We start from the raw sequence: 22891 nt of genomic DNA, 5'->3' as shown, positions 1-22891 counted from the left end.
TAAGGGAACTTCTTCACAACTGCCCCACCACTAACGGAGAGTGGAGGGTGTGAAGTGTTCCATGGCATCAACTACCCCTCATAAAAGACACATTGACCCCTTCACCCCAAACCTGTACGGTCCCCATGCCCCCACCCCTCCCCGTGCACCCCCACCAATTGGCCATTGCTCCCGCACGCCCCTCTCCTTGGGTTCGATTACAGACACGAGCGCTGTTCTATATGGAGTAGCTTATCGCCATGTTCTGCATGGGTTTCCTCTCGGTCCTCCAGTTTCGTGCCATAGCTTAACACACACTGCAATGGGTGTTGGCTAAACATCTCAATGTAACATAATCTTGAAGAAGATTCTCAATGTGGCTCTCCTGGATAAATAATGACTGTTCTCTTATTGTGTATGGCACTATGTTGAGGAGCTACATGCTTTACACCTTTAGTGTACTAAAAAAAATAGATTAGTTTGTTAAGAAGCCTGTTTTTCAACCTGTTATTCATGTTGGGGATTGGCTAGCTAGATTATGCTACTGTTCGTTTGTGTTATTGCTTTATGTGTTCTGCCCGTGTTTCTTAAACATGATTCACACATGTTTTTGACATTTTTTATTGGTAAACTATTATATTCTGTTGCGCTTGGCAATGTGTTTAGGAGTTAAATGCCAGTGTCGAAGCCTGCTACTCATGAGAGGGCTTCAGGAGAGTGAGTGTAGTTTTACTTTTGACGGAGCGCAGTCTGCAGTGGTATACAATATGATCCTGAGTTTGGGTTTTATGCCATTGACTATTATTGTTGCTTTGAAAGCAATTGCTTTACCTTCAGGGTGGCGATGGCTGGGTCCAGCTGAGTCAGAGTGATTGTTTGGGTGGCGAGCTGCTTTTTAGTCAAGAACTCTTCCGCCCTGACCACCACTCTCACGTCTTCAGTGAGGCCGCGTGCGTCCACAAGCACATTGACGTCGCTCCCAATGAGAATCACACTCGGGACTGAGAGGATAACCCTGGATGCAAATACGTGAAGGGAAAGCAACAACATCATCCATATCCATTATATATTTGGAGTGTGCATGTTCTCCACGTGGTCGTGTGGATTTTTTTCCAGGTCCTCCGGTTTTTCTCTCCACAATTATGAGACTCACTAAGGGTATATTGGATAAACGTAAAAATACGTTGGCTCAAATTCCAAACGCTTTATAAGAGTTGTGTATTACAGTGTGTATATTGTATATGTGTATGTATGTAGTGTCTCTACCTAAAATATGTCGTTAGCTCAGGTTCCTAGCCTACTAGAATCTGGATCTTTTAGATCAGGTGGATTATAAATGGTAATCATTTGTTTTAATAAAATGCTGGGGCGTCTCAGCGTTTTACAAACAAGAAGTGACTTGCATAACATCTCAAACATTCAAAAGTGCGCCTAAGTGCACACGATGACTCTGCTCTTGGCCTGTAATCGGGCTTTAGTCTGCGAGTAGGAGGCGATGATCTTTTCTTAATGCGAAACGCTAATTGTGTAATTTTTCGTGACATTTTTCGAATTTGGCAAATTGACACCATAATGACAGCACAGTGGCCGGCTCACTTCAAATACTGTAATGTCAATGGAATATTAACGTCCAATGTGAGTGAAGCCGACAGTGCATATTTCTTAAGATTATTTCACACTGCAATATTAATCAGGTTGGTCTGCCCAATTCGAACCAGGAACATCTATGATAGGGGCTTAATTCGACATTGCTGGGCCATATCACCTATCTCGTGCTTAATATAACACATTGCACACGTGCAGTATTACTTACATAGGGTCTTGGGTCACACTTGTTCCCACAGACATCAGCAACAGCAGTAAACCCAGTGCGTGGGCAGCCATGGTTTGGAATTGAAGTCTACGCGTGTGCGTGTGTAGTAATGCTCCACATATATATGCCACGCAAGAATGCACTCATGTGTGGGCGTTTGTGTACATGATTTGTCAGCGTCCAACCTGTTTGCATGAGTGAATCATTGGAAAAAAAATCAACAAAGCTCCAGCCTTATCGCTTGGGAATGCAAGGTTTGTTTTCGGGAAATGCATTGAGCAATACCAGTAAATTGTGGCTTCCATTGCTAATTTCTATTACAACTAAAAACGTACGTATACAATGTAAGCAGTAACACTGGATACACATGAAATTAAATGATAAATGTGCCAATATTAACTGATCATCATTGGGGGGCAATGGATCGATGTTCACATCGCACTTCAGAATGGTACCCCCGCCCCCCCGCCCCCTCGCAAGGAAGCTAATGATCAAACCAGCAGTGACCGAATTCTGCAAACTCCAACTCTGAGACGCAGTCTCACTGAATACAAAGATCCCCCCTATAGCCTTAACAGACTGTTGGGGCAAGTGCTGTTAGGGAGCACCTATTAAGGCCAGATCGGGTGGGTGGACAGCACCATGCCCGGCCGCCTTTGTCTACCTATTGGCGATGTTTTGCACACCACACCAGGTACTATTTTTTATGCTGAGTCAATCTAGAGGAGGCCCAAGGCAAGTTCAGATATTCGTTACCGACTTTGGCCGTGAGCTGGAATCGTACTCGGGTTACCAGGTTCGTAGCACAATGTGCTAACTGCTATACTACCTTTCTCCAGTCTCACCACGATCTGCATATCTGATGTCACACAACCCTCCAATTGCCATGCCATTGAGCCGACACTCCTAAGTTCTCCAACTCAACGCCGAGGCTTTGTCAGCGTCCAACCTGCAGAATGGAGTGCTCATTGGCCGACTTTCCGGTTCAACCTACTCGAGTTCCACACTCATTGTGCTGCGATCTGCTGTGGAAATGCTGACCCCTATCCAACCGTCTTCATCACTTGTTGTAATGCCTCGCACCTGGGTGTGGTGCAGATCTGGTCAGTACTTCTTCCACTCTACCTCCACACGGTCATGGAAGAGTGCCTTCATCGCCATACTGCTGCTAATTGTGGGTATCCTGCCAAACCCTGAAACAGGGCTCCTCAACTTTGGATTGATCAATGCACGCTCCATCATCGACAAGATGGTGCTGATCCAGGATCTGATTAATGATTATTCACTCAATATATTGACCGTTCCGGAAACATAGGTATGACTCACCGAACGTAATTAAGCATGAGGCTGCACCTAACGCATACCCTATTTTATATCTGCACCATTGAGAATAGCCTGGCAATGACAGCCCGCATGGTGGTGGGTTCGCACTGATTCACCGTGAAAAATTTCGAGTGAAAATAATTATCAGCATGCAGGGGGATTATGCTCGCTCTCATGTATCGACCACCATCTTCACCACTGTCAGAATTATTTTGCGAACTTTCCAGTCTGCTAAACTGTGGGTCACTTGGCTCTCACTACGTGATCTGTGGTGACCTAAACTGTCCAAGATCGACTGGTTCTTGTGCTAAAATCAACAGTAATCTTGCCAAGATTATCGACAGTCACAGTTTAACCCAGAAAGTCAGTGGCAGAACATGTTGCTCGCGAAATATACTGGATCACATCTTCCCATCCACCAATGCTGTAACTGTGACCGACGTTATAAAAGTGGATATTTCAGATCACAGCGTCATGACGTGAAATGTGGTATTACCGATTATTCTCCCACCCATCACGGTATCATACAAAGAATGGAAATGACTGGACCACGGTGTTTTACATCAGAAGATTCAGTCATCATCGGCGTGTCTAAATTATGCATTGGCGGTCTATAAATTTGCAGCTCAATGAGAAAATAACGTCACTGCTGTTATTGATGAACTCGTGTCCATCCGAGCAAGCACAAAGAGAATGGGGAAACACGCAGTAATTGGCTGTCACTGGAGACGATCACAGCAAAGCAGACCTAGAGGAGGCTGAAGCGTCTTTGGAAGAAACTGGTTTCAACACTGTCCGCCTCAATAACAGAGCCATCTGCAGGTCTGTGAACCTACTCATTCGTGAGTCTCATAGATCGTCCTATGCTCTGCATGTCAATGAGTTGGCTCGCGAACCCCGTGCTCTCTGGCGCATAATAAAGGGTCTACTGCACTCTAACCAACCATCAACTGGTCAACCCCGGTGAAAGATACATTCCGATACAAAAAGGTTGCCCACGATAAGTCAAAACCAAGAATGATAAATCTGCGAGATTCAAGGGTCTCTTAAACTGTATTTGTAGTGACATAGAATCGGTCATGTAGCAGCATAGCGCTGGCTGCTGGAGGGGAAGGGGATCTGCAGCTTACAGCAGCCCTGACCGATAGCAGGCCAGGTGATAGACCAGAGAGGGATATAAGGGAATGGTCACGAAAGGGGAACATCGAAAACCCGCTAGTAGGTTCCAGAAATCGGGCATGACCGGGATGAAGACGCCAGGCCACGCTGACAGTATAAGAGGGGACCCTGTAGGGGACCTCGGGGCTGTCGTCGTGTGGAGTGGGATCCTGTCGTGCTGCTGGAGTTTTCGTCTTCACCATCTCGGTGTCGCCGCCAGTCAGGCAGTCTACCAACTGTCCTGACTGGGAACCGTAGTTCAAGTTATAAAAGTGTAACTGTTAGGCCGTGTTAATAAACAGAGTGCCTCCAACTCTTAGTATCTCCGAGTCGGTCACTACATATTTAAATGCACATATCGTGAGTATTATAAATTGTGTTTTCGTACGTTTGCATGTGCTACTATAATAAATACTGTATAGTAAATAATACTACAAATTAAATGACGGGATTACAAAAATCTGTTTTATGTTCACTTACCTTGTGTCCTGTTGCTGGCTTGCTTGTTGGAAGGGGCACAATGAGTCACCACGATTGCACACATACACACCGAACAACAATCCCCCATATAGCCTTAACAGATTATCGGGGCCGTTAATGAACAGCGCCTTTGAAGGCCAGCAAGGCAAACGAGGGGGTGAGTGGGCAGCACCACCCCCGGCCACTTTTTACTCCCCAGTGGCTATGTTTACACACCACACCAGGTATTCATTTGAGGCTGAGTTCACCTAGGGGAGGCCTAGAACCCATTCGGATAAACCGTCACTGGTGTTGGTAGTGAGCGGGAATCTAACTCGAGTTGCCGGGTTGGTAGCACATCACGGCAATTCTGCTCTACACACACACGAGGGCACGCACACACATGAACACACGCACACACTTACACGCACTCACTTTCACACAAGTTCGACTTTGTAACTGCTGATGTTCATAATTCGGGTGTTTGTAGGTTGTGAACTGCGGGTCAATGCAACAATGTCCTTCACTGTGTTGGCCAGACCGGCATAAATGTGTGTGCATAAAAAAACAGCTGAGATGCATCAAATATTCACAGACGCATGCATCTCCTGTGGCATAGTACCCGTGTCAACACAATGGACTTTGATTAAATTTATGTCCTATGAAAAACTAATTTCTCCTGGCAAAAGGTAATCACAGAAGCAATTTAAATCGAGAAAAATAAAAAAATCTCAAGATAGCAGATAGCTATAAACTAAGTGCTGCTTGGTACCACATCAAAATAAGTTAATATTTGCACGTATGTTGAACTTCTTTCCCACCGTATGTAGCCAACATGGATAATTGGAGGAGCGGGGGAAGGACAACAAAATAAAGTTCATATAAAACTAATCTCAAAATTATTTCTGTGAAACAGCATATGAAACCTGACAGGTTGTAAAAAAACAATATGACTCAACCAAATAAATCAATATCATAAAGCAAACTAGGCATACATTTCAATGAAAACCTTTGTAAAAGTTTTTATTTGAAGAAAAATACGTAAAATAATTAACAGTAAGAATATCCCATTGAAAGATAAGTGCGTTGAAGAATATTAACACATTGTGGACGTCTGTCAATAAGGTGTTTTGGGCAATGCCCCGATGAAGGAAGCCATTGCCAAAAATGTTGCCTATATATTTTCTTTTAAGGCAGTGTCATTTACAATGTGAGCTTTTGGATTAATTGTGCTCATGCACCACTGTCAATGCAGCATCACCAATTTTTTAAAATTAAAATAATATATCTAAATTATTTTATTTGAAGTTGTTGTTGGGGTTTTTCTGACTTTTACGGTAAATGTTGTGCAACTTCACTTCTGACACAGACCAAAAAACACGCAGGGGGAGTAGTGAGATTCTGAGACATGAAGCAAACACGCTGTTCAAACAACTGCCAGTGACTATTCACGTCAATGTAGTAGCCATTGCAGTATTCACTGAGATACATGTTTGGTAAAAAAAACATTTTTTTAACCTAGCTTTTCCAAATAAATATGTATATCTTGATTTGAAGCTTTCGTGACTGCAGGAATCCATACTCTGGTTCTTTCGGTAAAGTCACGTAGGTATAAAATAAATCACAAATATGTATATTTACATTATTTTTAGATAGGGCAGCAGGGTGGTGCAGTGGTAACACTTGTGCCTCCGTTCAATTCCCCACTCTGGCCCCTTGCTGTGCAGAGTTTAAATGTTCTCTTCCTGTTCTGCATGGGTTTCCTCCTATAGCAAAACAATACATATGTAGTGGCATATGACGTCACTACCGTGTTGGGTCTGTACACACATGACGTCACTGCTATGTCGGGTCTGTTCGCATGATGTCACTGCTATGTCGGGTCGGTACGAATGACGTCACTGCCGGGTCGGGCAGTGTGGAGGCTGTTGACGAGTGCCACGGGGGTCGTGTCAGGCCGTGGCACTGAGTGAACCTAACTGGACACGTGACAAGATCAAGGTGGGGGCCATGGGCCCCAGGGGGCCTTGGGGGTCACGTGGTCGGGGAGCAGAGCCTTCTCGAGCGTTCGAGAAGATGGGCGTGGCCTGGGTGTGGCTGGCCACGCCGAGGCGCATATAAGCGGGCTCCGCACATAGAGCGGGGATGTTCATGTCCGGGATAAAGACGCCTCATGAAGACTGAAGACAGAAGCCTCAAGTCGTCGTGGCCAAGCAGAAGCCCTCCTGGCTTGGCCATGTTGAGTAGTACCTGAGTGTTCGAGTGTTAGCGAGATTAGGACGGTGGTCACCACCTTACATATATAGTGTGTGTTACAGTTGTATTGCAGTTGTGTTAAATAGTGTTGCCTCCATACGAGTGTGTGCGCCTCTGTCGAACCATTACACATACACTATTAATTGGTATTGGACAAACTATTTGAATTCTGACAAAAATGCATTACAAATTACTCAAATTTGGAATAGAAATAGAAAAGTGTATGATAGTGTAGTGTCCCGAAAAATCACTCAGTCGGACACGTTGTAACAGGTCACTTGCTTATACTTTATTACTCTATTCTTGCACCAGTTGTAGGCACTCCTATCTCTGTCTATATGGTCACTTTTGTTAACTAACTTTCCCTATCTACTTTACACCTCGCTAACCTGCCTGCGGCAGCTTTTTCTCTCAGCAGCTCCGCACTCACAGCTCCGCACACAGACAGCAGCTCTCGTTCTCAGCAGCTCCGCACTTGAGGCTCCACACACGGCAGCTCCCGCTATCGGTAGCTCTGCACTCTAGGCTCCGCATTCAGCAGCACTCACACAGAGCTTGCACACAGCAGCGCTCATACAGAGCTTGCACACAGCAGTGCTCACATCGTCCTTGAAACTGATTGGTCCACACCAGAGAGGGCTCGGGGAAAACATCTACATCATTAGACCTCCTTTGCCAGTACCAAAATATAATAAAAGGGCTTTTCCCCTTTTTTCTGGCAGTTTTTTTTGCCAGAAAAAAGGGGAAAACCCCTATTATTATATTTTAGTACTGGCAAAGGAGGTCTAATGATTGTCTGCTAAAAATACGAGAGCCATCACCACATCGAGGGAAAGGGCAACGTTGGCTTTGTTAGTAAGACATTTAGCCCATTAATATAGAGACATTTAACTTGGTAATGTAAATTGGTAATGTAACTCAGAAAGTCGGAAATAACTGCTGACAATGGCAGGTAGGATGGAAACATCAACAATTAGTTTAGGCTATTTGGTTCTTTCAGTAACACAAGGAACCATCATCAGCTATGATTGAATGGGAAAACAAACCTAGTAAACTTAGAAATGTAATACAATGCAACACAGAGAGTCGGCTAACATAACAGTTAACACTTTACCTGGTTGATTACGTTCTTCCAAAGATTGCTAAATTTGAGAGAGAGAAAAACAAACAGACACAGAGACCAGGATTGTCAAGGTCCAATTTCTCTCCTCCGGCTGCTCTCATTGACATGCTAATTTCTCTGCCCCAACCCCCGCCCCCTCTATATAATGCCCCGTTACAGAGTCGTTGTTTCTCTGTGTCTCTGTGTCTGTTTCTCTCTCTGCTTGTGTGTCTCTCTATGTGTCTCCGTGCACTCTTTGGTTTACAGCTTTTTGAGGTTGGACAGTGAACCTCGTGTAGTGACATAGAATCGGTCACGTATCAGCATAGTGCTGGCTGCTGGCACGGAAGGGGAGCTGCAGCTCACAGCAGCCCTGACTGACAGCAAGCCACGTGATAGACCAGAGAGGGATCTAGGGGAAATGTTACAGAAGGATCACATCAAGAAATCGCTAGAAGGTTCCAGAAGGGGGCGTGGCCAGAGGCGGCGCTAGGCCATGCTGACAGTATAAGAGGGGCCCCGGGAGGGGGAGTGGGATCCCGTCGTGCTGCTGGAGTCTTCACCGTCATCTCCATCTTCACCATCTCGGCGTCGCCAGCCAGGCAGTCTACCAGCTGTCCTGACTGAGAACCGTAGTTACTAAGTGTTACTGTCAGGCCTTGATCAATGGGTGAAAATCCTAAACTCTCCTGTGGTGATGATCTATACACAAAGAAGCGCAGGCAGATATCTGTCCCAGCTGCATGGTTCTTCACTTGCCATTAGTCTCAGCATAGTCTTTAGTGGGGTTGTATGGGGTGGTATGCAATTGTTTAACAGACAAAAGTTGTCAAACCTCTGACATTACTTCAGCCATGAACTGCATTCCTCTATCACTCAATATATCATTGGGTACACTAACCCGACAAAAAAATCGACCAGGGCTTGTGCTACTTCCACGCTGTCAATAGGAAAAGGATATGCCTCCAAATATTGTGTTGCATAGTCCACGGTGGTTAGGATATATCATACCCCTTCACATACATTGATAAGGGCCCCACCAAATCAACAGTGACCCTCTGAAAATATGTGCTAATTAGTGGCATCTGACTCAGCGGCACTTTAGACATTATGGAATAATGTGCTAAAGACAACACTTGGTCGCACAATTTATGCAGGACCATCCATTGTCAGAACGTTCGACATACTCTACATTGGGATTGTGCAATTTTCTGTGTAACAATCCCCAGTCAATAATCATTATCGCAGTGGTTCTTAGACCAAAATTCCATACCTTGCCTTCCTTGGCATTCCTCCAGAGATCAGTTAGACTGGGATCCTCCCTCTGAAATTGCATCCATATTTCCGATGTGATCTCTGCATCTTCACCTGTGGGAACCTTCGAGGGTTTGGTCCCTGTCTTATCCCTCTTTGTTTGTCCTCGTGTAACCACTCCTTGAGAAAATTCTCTAGGAGGTGTTACTCTCTTCACTACCTGTTGACCATGCCAGGTGGAGTCTGGTGTCTGTGGATCTCTTGCCCCTTGGACATTACCAATCACCACCTCAAACAGTGGGTGTTCCACACAGAGAGCTTTTACCTTCTCATTAAGGTATTGAATATCCAATAATCTTATCTAGGGGACAACATTGTGCAGTCTCATACATTAAGATGCACATACTTTCCTCACCTGGAATGTCATTTTTATAAACCAGGTACTTATCTCCTACAATCCTGCTGTAACCTGTCACAGAGGACTGTTACATGATGTTCTACCTCTTCAGATTTTAGGATTCCAGGTTGGGTTGGATATTGCCTCTGATCCGCCCATCTCCTCAATCGTGGTACATGTGTAGTGACTAACTCGGAGGCACTAAGAGTTGGAGGCACTTCTTTATTAACACGCGCCATCGGTGTTAGCACTTTTATAATAAGTACATCTATGGTCAGCGACATTGCTCAGGCAGGACAGTTGATAGGCTGCCTGACTGGCGATGCCCCGAGATGGTGAAGACGGAGATGACGACAAGAAGGATGGTGAAGATGACGAGAAAAATGGTGAAGAATGACAAGAAGAATGGTGAAGACTTCAACAGCACGATGGGGATCCCACTCCATACGACAGCCTTGAGGTCCCCTACAGGGGCCCCTCTTATACTGTCAGCGTGGCCTGGCTCCGCCCCCAGCCCGTGTAATTTTACCCCGCAGAGCAGTTGGCACCACAATGCAATAACGTTGCAGCTTCTCTTCCCACCTCATCAACAGCCCATCATGGAGGGTTATAAGGGACATTCCCACTGGCACATTTTTACTAACCCTCGTTCCAATGTGACGCCGCAACTTTAACAAGGAGGTATCCTCTACCTGGAGGCGTCCCCATCCAACGTGCGTGAGACCAATTGTGTTGTCACATGGAGCAGTTGTCGCGGGTGGTGGAACATCAATGGACGCGACAACAGCACACGGCAATTCCGCAGCCGATGGTTTACATCGGCCGGCACCCACTAGACATGTGCACTGGTCCCTCGGTGGTAACTGGGACAGCGCATTCGTGTTGCAGTGACAAACGCCCTTCCTGTAGGTGACCGTGAAGGAGTAGTCCTGCAAAATGTATAACAATAGGGAAAGTTGGCCGGAAGGCTGGTCAACCCGCATGCACATGATAAAGATCTGTCCGTAAAAGTACGGCCTATACTGTTGCACAAAGTGCACTATGGCCAACAACTCTCAGCGCATTACGCAATAACGGTGCTCTGCGGGGGACAGCACACAGCTCCCATAGGCCACAACCCTCTCTGCACCCTTCACAACCTGGGACAGTACAGCGCCGATTCCGGTGTCGCGGGTGTCCGTATCCAACCAAAAGGGCAGAGAGAAATCAGGGTATCCAAGGGGAGGCACATTGGCGAGGTCATCGTGCAGCTCGACAAACCCGGCCTCTTCCTCTTCCCCCACCAAAATCTCTGGCCCTTGGCGGTGAGCGCATGGAGTGGCTTAGCGATCGTTGTGAACTTGGGAATGAACCGGTGATAATACGACGCGAACCCGACAAAACTGCAGACTTTACTCACCCATGTGGGGGTTGGCCATGTGCGCATGCACTCAGTTTTGTCGGGATCCATGGCTATCCCAGACTCGCTAACAATGTGGCCCAAATACCACACTGACGTTTGCAAAAGATGGCACTTCTGTGGTTTGAATTTAAGATTGGCCGCCCACACCCTGATGAGCACTGACTGCAACCACTGCAGGTGCTCCTGAAACGTGTGCCCGAACACAATTATGCCGTCCAAGTAAATGAGGCACGACTCCCATTGAAGACCTTCCAAGACCAACTCCATGAGGCACTGAAACTTGGCCAGAGCAGAGTGAAGACCCATCGGGAGGCAGTTAAATTGACCATCGACAACAAGTCGAGGGTCAAGAAAAAACGCGCACCCGACAAGGTGTCCATGCGGGGGAGCGGGTACGTGTCCGCCACAGAAACTTTATTAAATTTACGGAAGCCGACGCAAAAACGCAGACTCCCATCCTGTCTTTTAACCAAAACAATGGGAGCCCCCCATGGACTGGTGAAAGGGGAGGTAATGTCCACGGCTAACAATTCATCAACTGCCTGGCGAACGTGGTCCTCCTCCTTAGGACTGAGCCTGTATGAATTCTGCCAAATTGGAGCAGCGGGGTACGCAACTTGCCCCGCTGTTCCCCAGACAATTTAGAATTTTCCCCGCACAACGCATCCATCCAAGCCCCATCCGACTTGGCTCCCCACACCACCACGGCAATGACCTCTCCAGCCCCCTCGCAGGCCTCCTCACAGAGCGCGAACTTTGCGTGGGCCAAAACTGTACCCACTTGGACCACCGCAGCTCCCAGCCCGACATTCAGCATTTACAAAAAGGGCTCCTGGTAACCTCTTAATATAGTTTGGGCCCCAACCAATGCGAGACCCAGAATCACATTCTTCGAAGGGGTTAAAACAACCCCTTCAACGGTATCCGTCAAATAAAGTTGCTTTCCCAACTGCAAGGGCACCAACATCTGAGCACCTGGAGGAACTGTAACAGTTTCCTTTGCCAGGGCCTGAACCGTGGCGTTGGCCCTTTCTAACCAGGTTGGAGACCTCAGAAAGGCCAACCGCCGTCCCAATGGCAACTCAATACAACCCTGATAAGCTAAAATCTTGAAGGGCATCCTCCCGAGAAAATCGGTGCCCAAAAGATAGGATACAGCCAAAGTCCTAGAAACTAACACCGGCCCTGTCAACTCAATGTCCCCAATGCGGACTTTTGCCAGTATTTGGCCTATAATACCCAAACTCCTGCCATTCACGGCGACACACGCACAAGCGACCGGTCTAAGAAAACAGGACCTCGGTGGCAATAACTTTCAAATAATCATAGTAGCTGACGCTCCTGTGTCGATCAGCACCCTCAGCTCTATCAACCTGAACATACTCAACTATCGCGCACGACCCCACCGCCGCCACGACACGGTGCGCCAACGCGTTCCACTGCCCCGCGCTCCGCGGCCACCCGCTCAACGTTGAAGTAACATGATGAGGATTGACGGTGTGCAAACCTGACGCTCTCAACAAGGGGGGTGCATGATGTGACAATTGCGGCTGGGTGTCTGATGCATCGCGACTCGCCTGCGGGCCCGAGGAAGCGGATGTCGGTGGGGTGGAGGACGTCGAAGGCGAGGAGGGCAATGCAGTGCCGTTGTGACACTCCCTGGCGATGTGGCCCGGCTGGCCGCATTTGAAGCAGGCGATTGTGGACCTCCATGCTGGAAGGGGGCCCCTCGCATGGCGTTCCCGCTCCAGTCGTAGCCCCTTAATTTTCCTCCCGCGTGGACCTCGGTCGAACGATGCACAGGCCCGCTCCGGCTCCCACAGCGCCGGTTCCTCCAGGTCCTCCGGGAGTCCTGCACAGGCAGCCATCCCGGGCCACCACTGCAAGTTAACGAAGAGAGATGCCAGTAACAGCAGTTTCTCCAGCGCCAACGAATCGAGCGCAATCTGCTCCATCTGTAGTGACATAGTCGTGTGTCGCGGGTGTGCTACTTACCGGGCATGCCACGCTAATGGTGATTCAAATTTGGTGGGAAGAATATACCGCTCGGGCGACCAAATTGCGGTCACTTGCTGCAGATCCCCTTCCCCGCCAGCAGACAATGCTATGCTGCTACATTACTTATTCTATGCCACTACACATGTGAACCATCTATTATAAAACCTTGCGTTTTCATGTGTTTGTTTGTTCATTTGTCTGTTTGTCCATCAACTCAATTATAAGGGCATTTCAGAAGACCTGAATCAAAAGTTTAAACCTCCTACCTCCAGACGTATGAGTAAAAAGTTGATCCAACAGGCTTCCAAAAATTGTCGACCCCCCCAAAACATGTTTTTTTTTGTAGGCATATATGCCTACAAACCCTACATACAATAGAATCAGTAGTATCTGCACACATTGGGGGGGGGGGAGGAAGAGGACATCAGTGTGGGCAACGGGAAAGGCGCTGTGACACCCTCTGGCCATAGGCCACCAAAATTCTACTCATCAACCATTTTGACCTGTCCTTTCCCTAATATTAAAGTGATCGGTTTTCCCATTAATCCTATGTGGACCCTAGGGTCATTAGTCCCTGGGACACTCTTTATCTGCTGGCCATATATATAGCAACTAGGTTGTTTGGGGGTGCCTATGGCGCTCTTCAAAACCATTTACAGCCTTCGGCCAGGAAAGTAACAAAATTTGCACACGAACAATGCATTCACACAAGCACCCGATGCTCCGTTTTTAAGTTTTGAAATGAAACATCTCTGAATTTTATTATTTTTTGAATTAGATCATTTTATTTCTTCATTAAGAGCTTGTATAATTTTACATCTGGAAGACTTCATTGAAAGCAAAATTTCGTGTGAATTTTCTCTCGTCGTTAAGTAGATGTCCTTGCTGGGGGTTCGGTTCGATGCGGACTTTAACCTGTTTGGGATTGCAGGGTCGAGATAAGGCGACATAGAGCTGGCCGTGCGAGAAGATCGAGGGCTACTTACGTCACGCATCACATTAAAGACACACCGGAAGTTATTCAGACAGACGACTTCACAAGTGGGATAATAATCGCCGATCTTGTCGTATATACATTGTCTACAAACTGACAAAAACAATTTGGCACCTACCACAATTGCTAGTGGTGCAACATCCCACGATCTACATAGACGACTTCAACAGCAATCACACGATGTCAACTACCTGGCAGGTGAACAAATCCTTGATTGGGCACCTCCACAAGAGCTCTTCCTCATTTTTGACGCCAAGCAACAAGGCAGAATCCATATTCTTTGGTTCTTTCGGTAAAGTCACGTAGATATAAAAATTAAAAATGATAAAATTAAATAAATAAAAACATTAATGGAGACTGTAGCCTGGTTCTTAATCGGAGTGAATGTACTGACAGTCTATAATGTAGACTGTACCCTGGTTATTAAGTTTGGTGAGTGTACTGTCTTTCTATAGTGTAGACTGTAGTAATGGTTATTAAGCTGGGTGAGTGTACTGACAGTCTATAATGTAGACTGTAGCCTAGTTCTTAACATCGGTGAGCATACTGGCAGTCTATAATGTAGACTGTAGCTTGGTTCTTAACCTCGGTGAACATACTGACAGTCCATAATCTAGACTGTAACCTGGTTCGTAACCTCAGTGAGCATACTGGCAGTCTATAATGTAGACTGTAGCCTGGTTCTTAACCTCGGTGAGTGTACTGGCAGTCTATAATGTAGACTTATTCTTGTTTTTTTCAGTAATAAAATATAAAATAAAAAAACAATAGTGTTTCCATACATGATTGGAATAGAATCGATACTATAACACAACAATCGGCTGATAATATTTTTAATGTAACTAAAACTAAGCAAATTAATACATTCTCCAGATTACATAACAAACAAGTCTCAAATAATAACGAACAATTTAAAAACAAAACTGTAATGAACTTAACTAACACTGATTTAACCAGTGACATGATTTCCATCCTTTCTAAAGGCCTTAAATTTGCTGTTTCCCCACGCACAATTTCGGTAGATGAAATAATTGCCCAGGTGGAATAAGCGGTAAAACATCTTCCACATAACGAGGCAGAGAAGACTAGACACGAGGTTCCAAAATAATTGAGAATAGCAAAATACCTAAAATGAATATTAGCGTTGGTGAAGCAAAAGCCTTAAGAGTGCTTAGATGGAATAAAGACATTCAAATTCTGGCAGCTGATAAAGGCCGCACTACGGTAGTGATGTCCCGATCAGATTATGATAATGAAATTAAAGATTTACTGGAGGAAGATACCTATATTAAAATTAAACGAGATCCAACCTATACTTTAGAACGCAAGACTTCTGCAAGCATTGCAAATTCATTAATTCCCAAGACTGAGCAATACCAAATTAAGCCACGGGCCTCAAAACCACCAAGATTGTATAGACTAGCAAAAATGCATAAAACCGGTATCCCATTACGACCCATAGTAAGTACAATAGGCTCTGCCACATAAATTAGCAAATATGTAACTAAACATATACGCCCTACATCGGCGAGACATCTTCATTTATAGGAAATTCAGAACATCTTGTGAATGATATTCTGGTAAGTATTTATGTAATTTCTCTGTTTACTAAGGTTCCAGTCACTTAAATTACTTGATACACTGGTAAAGAAGACAGGTTTACCAGAAGATATTCCAAAACTAGCCGACCATTATCTAAATAACACTTATTTCTTGTGGAAAGGTGACTTCTTTAAACAAAAGGAGCAGCAATGGCCACTCCTTTGTCTCCTGCTATAGCAAATCTGTACATGGGAAACTTTGAAACAAGAGCACTTGCCTCATTAAAAGTATCTTTTTGGTTTAGATATGACACTTTGGTTGTCTGGCCACATGGTACAGATACACTTATTGAATTTTTAAATAATCTCAATGCGCAAAACCCAGCCATTCAGTTCACCATGGAATGGAGGTGAACAACTCACTCCCATTCTTGTAAATTTTGCTTGGACGCGGTCAAAATGGCAAATAACACGCAGCGTCTACCGAAAGGGAACGCACACAGATGCCTATCTGAATGCAGATTCGCATCATCACCCAGCACAGAAATCCTCTCTCATCAAGACACTCATACATTGGGAAAAGACAGTGTCAGATGGTGAAGGTGAAGGGAAAGAGATTAAACATTTCGATTTAAAGCTTTCGTGACTGCATTGATTCATCTTCTTTGGTTCTTTCGGTAAAGTCACGTAGAATGAGAATAAAATAATAAATTGATAAAATAAAATAACACAATAATATTCTCACGACGTTTCGGCCACAACACAAGCGGCCTTCATCAGGTGAAGGGAGCGAGACTGTCTGGTAGGACAGCGCTGGAGTGAGAGAGCCACGTTCAGATCACGGCTTTTAAGCTGTGTGAGAGGAACAAAGAGCCTTGACGAAGGAATTAGCATAAAATTTAGCATTGAAATGGCTGAATGATTAGCTTGTGACTGGTCACAGAAATAGCTATGTTAAAAGTTAAAGCATACACATCCGCAAAGGCACCCATTGTTAAAAGGAATTAGCATAGAATTTAGCATTGAAATAGCTAAATTAAGGCATACACATCCGCAGAGGCACCCCTTGATAATGGGATTAGCATAGAATTTAGCATTGAAATGGCTGAGTGATTCGCTTGTAACTGCTACAGAAATAGTTAGGTTGAAGTCAGAGCATACACATTCACCGAGGCACTTAGTACAAATCAAACAGGAGAATTTAGCATTGAAATAACTAGGCGAATTTAGCATTGAAATAACTGGGTGATTTGCTAGTGACTGGTCACAGAAATGACTACACATCTGAGCTATTCACAGTACTATATAGTGAACCAATAAAAACTAAAATATAAATTACCTTCATGTTATCAATAAACTCTATATTCTCCAATCAGCTAAGCTACCAACCATAAGTCGTTATATATCACAATGCTATATGGCGAAAAAATGGGTGGATTCTTACCCTCAAATTTCCGTACCACGGATAGCTACGGGCCCCGTTCAGACGGACGAGTTCGTCCATGGTCGGAACAGAGGAGGGGGAGAGAGACAGCTGCGAAGCCCTAGTATACTCCATGTTGTAAACCATACCATTAACCGTGGTGTGAGAGGTATTAAGAGGCAATGCTGGCGAAAGAGCTGCGGTCTGAAGGTCATCGTAAAATTACAATTAATTAAGAACAGAAATGATTTAACACATCTTTCCAGTGGTTACTAAGCCTGAATCCATCTTCTCGGTTGAAATTGTCTCTGTGCTTGTATATGTGAATGGCCTCATGAACGAATCTCTCATGGTAGCCAGTTGGTTTGCAAAGAACCTCCGTCTTGGAGAAGTCAATGTCATGTGAGCCCACTGAATTGTAACAGTGATCTGCCACGGCAGAGGAGTTCGTCTTACCGTGTTTCAAGTCTGCTTTATGTTCGCGGATGCGGTCCGAGATATGTCCAGACATACAGTACCCGGGCGTTTACAAACTAAAGTGCCTCTGTGGTAGTAACTACATTGGAGAAACCAAAAGACATATCTCGGACCGCATCCGCGAACATAAAGCAGACTTGAAACACGGTAAGACGAACTCCTCTGCCGTGGCAGATCACTGTTACAATTCAGTGGGCTCACATGACATTGACTTCTCCAAGACGGAGGTTCTTTGCAAACCAACTGGCTACCATGAGAGATTCGTTCATGAGGCCATTCACATATACAAGCACAGAGACAATTTCAACCGAGAAGATGGATTCAGGCTTAGTAACCACTGGAAAGATGTGTTAAATCATTTCTGTTCTTAATTAATTGTAATTTTACGATGACCTTCAGACCGCAGCTCTTTCGCCAGCATTGCCTCTTAATATCTCTCACACCACGGTTAATGGTATAGTTTACAACATGGAGTATACTAGGGCTTCGCAGCTGTCTCTCTCCCCCTCCTCCGTTCAGACCATGGACGAACTCGTCCGTCTGAACGGGGCCCGTAGCTATCCGTGGTACGGAAATTTGAGGGTAAGAATCCACCCATTTTTTCGCCATATAGCATTGTGATATATAACGACTTATGGTTGGTAGCTTAGCTGATTGGAGAATATAGAGTTTATTGATAACATGAAGGTAATTTATATTTTAGTTTTTATTGGTTCACTATATAGTACTGTGAATAGCTCAGATGTGTAGTCATTTCTGTGACCAGTCACTAGCAAATCACCCAGTTATTTCAATGCTAAATTCGCCTAGTTATTTCAATGCTAAATTCTCCTGTTTGATTTGTACTAAGTGCCTCGGTGAATGTGTATGCTCTGACTTCAACCTAACTATTTCTGTAGCAGTTACAAGCGAATCACTCAGCCATTTCAATGCTAAATTCTATGCTAATCCCATTATCAAGGGGTGCCTCTGCGGATGTGTATGCCTTAATTTAGCTATTTCAATGCTAAATTCTATGCTAATTCCTTTTAACAATGGGTGCCTCTGCGGATGTGTATGCTTTAACTTTTAACATAGCTATTTCTGTGACCAGTCACAAGCTAATCATTCAGCCATTTCAATGCTAAATTTTATGCTAATTCCTTCGTCAAGGCTCTTTGTTCCTCTCACACAGCTTAAAAGCCGTGATCTGAACGTGGCTCTCTCACTCCAGCGCTGTCCTACCAGACAGTCTCGCTCCCTTCACCTGATGAAGGCCGCTTGTGTTGTGGCCGAAACGTCGTGAGAATATTATTGTGTTATTTTATTTTATCAATTTATTATTTTATTCTCATTCTACGTGACTTTACCGAAAGAACCAAAGAAGAGATTAAACATGTTAAAGAATGCTAAAATTAACAGAGCATTGAATGCCAAATCAAGATCGAAAAACAACACTACTGAAAGTGATCAGATTATCAAAACAATAAAAATACCACATATCTCGGGAGTTACAGACAAATTAGCCCGTGTTTTGCAAAAGCAACACATTAAAGTGTCTTGTACTAAAGATGAATTACCGAACTTATCAACAGAAGGTGTATATCGGATTAATTGCTTATGCAGTCAGTGTTATATTGGACAGACGGGACGTAACATTAGTGTAAGACTAAAAGAACACCAAAGGAACATTAAATGATCACAAACACAGCTGTCAGCAGTGGCAGAGCATGCTTGCCAACAAGGACATTCAATTGATTTTGATAACGTTGAAGTGTTATACAGAACTAATCATTACTGGCCAAGATTAGTTAGAAAATCAATTGAAATTGAAAAGAATTCAAATAATTTTAATCGCTTTGATAACTATAGACTCAGCGCAGCCTGGAAGCGTATTATAAAGTCACGTAGAAGGGGAACAATAAAATAATAAAAATAAAAAAAACAATACGTGACTTACCGAAAGAACCAAGAATATGAATCCCTGCAGTCACGACAGCTTTAAATCAAATTTTTTTACTATCTACGTGACTTTACTGAAAGAACCAAAGAATATGAATTCACGAAATTTTAAGTAAAATTTAAGGCAGAATCCACTCTGCACGATGGAATAGAGAATATTCCCCAGACCTGTGCTTTGTAACCACAGATAAGAATAGCCAGCCTTTGCACACTATGCTCAAAGTCCTGCCTCGCTTCCCACACAGCCAGCGCAAGCCCATGGTCATCCATCTTGGCCATACAATCCCAGTAATCACCAGTACACGAAGACCCCACTGGAATTTTGGACGGGCAAATTGGACTGGTTTTATGGCTGCAATGGAAAACAACATCCACCACATTTCCACGAACCGTGAAAAAATTGAGCAGTTCATCATGCTCGTGAAGAAAGCCACCAGGGATCCGATCTCGTGGGGCTATCGTAGGTTCTACACCCCCGGCTACAGGGGTGGAGCCAGGGGGGTGACAGGGTAGACAATTGTCACCCCCGAAAAAAAATAAAAAATCGAAAATCTGAAACATTCTGCGTATAAGTGTACGACACTCGGTCTGGCGGACTCCGTGCAACTGCATTGTCAGAGTGTCACCAACCGATGGCGTCTAGTTCAACAGCCTGACTCTCTAATCATTCTTGAAATTAAAATTTGTTGAATGTCACCCCGGGCTGAAAATCCTGGCTCCGCCCCTGCCCGGCTAGACTGTGGAAAGTGAAAACCTTCGAGAACATCAAAGCACCAGTGACCCAGAAATCGCCACAGTCCTTCTGTAGTTGCTAGATTCTGCCAGACGAGCAAAGTGGGGAGCATTGATGGAGTCATTTGACTTCACATACTCCAGCTGCAGAACATTGGGTTACTGCGGAAGCTCTGTGGAGCGGCACCCTCAGAACACTGAACTCCTAAGGCGACTGCTAATGGGATAGTGGCGCAGCTTCTCAGCAATGCAATAACAATCAGAAGTCTAAAGCAAGAATGCACAGTAAAATAATCCATAAAAGATACACTCTCTACCAGTGTCAAAAACTATCCTCTGTCTGCAGCTGTACTTCTAGAAGAGATAGATGCTGCATTGGCGGTAACAAAGACAGGTAAAGCTGCAGGAATAGATGGGTTTTACCTGGAATTCATGAAACACCTTGGCAGCAAAGGAAGAACCTGGCTGGCGAAACTTTTTTCAAAATCATCGCCACCAGCAAGCTACCATGACTTTGGAGAAAAGCAAAAGTCACTGCTCTCCTCAATCCAGAAAAAAAACCTGCTGATAGCACGCACAGCTAAAGGCCAATCTCTCTTCCTTGTACAACCTACAAGCTACTGGAGCGAGTACTGCGAGCCCGACTCTCCTGTCTTGGAAGCCACCATACCACCTGAGCAGGCAGGTTTTGTCCACAACGAAGCTGTTGTGACCATGTCCTCGCCTTGACATCACACATCAAAGCCGGCTTTCAGCATATGCAGAAAACAGCTGCTGCTTTCATAGACTTGTCCTCTGCATACGACATGGTCTGGAGCTGAAGACTCCTATTTAAACTCACCCAACACCATCAAGTGCAAAAATCGGTTTGCCTCATCTCCAATATGTTCAGCGACCAACAATTTTACCTCTATCTCAAAAAACAAATCAGCCGCCACGAACGCTACAAAATGGCCTACCAGGGGTCGGTATTAGCACCTGTTCTGTTTAATTTTTACACCAGCGACATGCCGGCCACATTAAGCTGCAAGTTTATTTACGCAGATAATCTAGCATTGGCCAGCCAAGCGACGGCACTAAGAGCAGCTCAAGACATCTTGAACACTGACCTAAAGAAATTGGAAGATTATTACTAGTCCTGGCAACTTAAGACAAATCAAACCAAGAGAGTGCCCTCAGCATTCCATCTCAACAATGCAGCAGCAAAAAGTATGTTGAAGATCGAGTTTTGTGGTAAAATCATCACCCACAACCCACTCCCAAAATACCCTGAAGTGGTGCTCAATCGAAATCTCACTCTCATGCAACACATTGAGCAGTTGAGCAACAAGATAAAAACCTGCACGAACATTATCCACAAACTGGCGGGAACTAGTTGGGGCTGTGATGCGCAAACATTATGGACTGCCACACTCGCCCTCATGTATTCGACGGGAGATAGTATTTCTCACGTGTTTGGGGACGCAGTGCTCACACTCGAGTTATTGACAAACAACTGAACATTGCAATGCGTGCCATCTCAGGTACTCTCAAGTTGACGCCAACCCAGTAGCTCCCAGTGCTCACCCACATTGCTCTGCTGCAAATCTGTCGTGAAACAGTGGCCGTCCGGGAGTACCAAAAATTATCATTAACCTGCACCTTCCGATACATCAGGACATAACCCAGTGCTGCCTGATTACCTAAAATAACGTCACCCCTTCCGGATCAGGAGTGATGGCACCCGATGGCGAGTTACTCAGATGTCAGGCGCGGACGCGACGTAGTGTCAGATAACCGTGGTGGGTAGCTGGATTCCCGTCGACGTCATATTTTTTGCGATCGTTCCGTTAACAAAATCAATTTTTCTCATATCGAGGCGAAAGTTTTCCAGATTTTGTTTCCCTCTCTCTCAGTCGATCGCCCCAGATGGTGGGACAATGTGAGAGGAGTCCTAGGCGGCGAAGTCTCAGGTAGTATAGTGGTAGCTGTAGTATAGTAGTAGCTGTAGTAGTGTTGCAGTATAGTAGTAGTTGTAGTGTAGCTGTAGCAGCAGCAGCTTCTGTAGGGGATCTTTGTCTTTGCGTGGGGAGCGGTTGGCACCACGCGGGCTAGGCCGCAGGCTTTCGGCCGTCCCGCTCCCTTTGAGTCGCTGCGATTTTTGTTTGTTTTAATCGCGATTTAGTGTGCCGCGTGTATAATGTGTACAAGTGTGTGTATTATGTGTACAAGTGTGTATAATGTATGTGTGTAATGTGTACAAGTGTGTATAATGTATGTGTGTAATGTGTACAAGTGTGTATAATGTATGTGTACAAGTGTGTGTAGTATGTATGTGTACGTGTGTATAATGTGTGTAATGTGTACGTGTGTATAATGTGTATAAGTGTGTGTATAGGTCTATGTATAATGTATGTGTGTATATGAATTGTGTATATTGTGCGCTGTGTTGGTGTGTACCGTGTCCCTCTCCTTATGTCTCCGTGTCTCTCCCCGTGTCTTCATGTCTCTCCGTATCTCTCCCGTGTCTCTATTTGTGTCTGTCTCCCCGTGCCTCTCTCCTCGTGTCTCTCTCCCCGTGTCTCTCTCCCCTAGTGTCTCTCCCCGTGTCTCTGTCTCCTAGTGTCTCTCCTTGTGTCTCTTTCCCCGTGTCTCTCTCCCCT

The 22891-nt window shown here is 45.0% G+C and overlaps 1 protein-coding gene across 1 annotated transcript in view; it reads right to left on the bottom strand.

Moving 5' to 3' along the window:
* LOC116942274 (complement C3) overlaps positions 1-1944 on the bottom strand; it is a 181401-nt gene extending 179457 nt beyond the window's left edge. The window contains exons 1-2 of the mRNA XM_032953975.2: positions 1793-1944; positions 811-994 (exon numbers count right to left, since the gene is read on the bottom strand). Of these exons, the coding sequence (XP_032809866.2) occupies positions 811-994; positions 1793-1863 (255 nt within the window). The 5' untranslated portion in view covers positions 1864-1944. The remainder of the gene's footprint in view (positions 1-810; positions 995-1792) is intronic.
* Positions 1945-22891: the final 20947 nt, after the last annotated feature.

This window comes from Petromyzon marinus, chromosome 14, assembly GCF_048934315.1.
Source record: "Petromyzon marinus isolate PM22_M1 ecotype Great Lakes invasive population chromosome 14, UKy_Petmar_22M1.pri1.0, whole genome shotgun sequence".
NCBI classification, from domain to species: Eukaryota; Metazoa; Chordata; class Hyperoartia; order Petromyzontiformes; family Petromyzontidae; genus Petromyzon; species Petromyzon marinus.
Note: the sequence above shows the minus strand (reverse complement) of the source record. Positions and strands in the feature narration are given on the sequence as shown.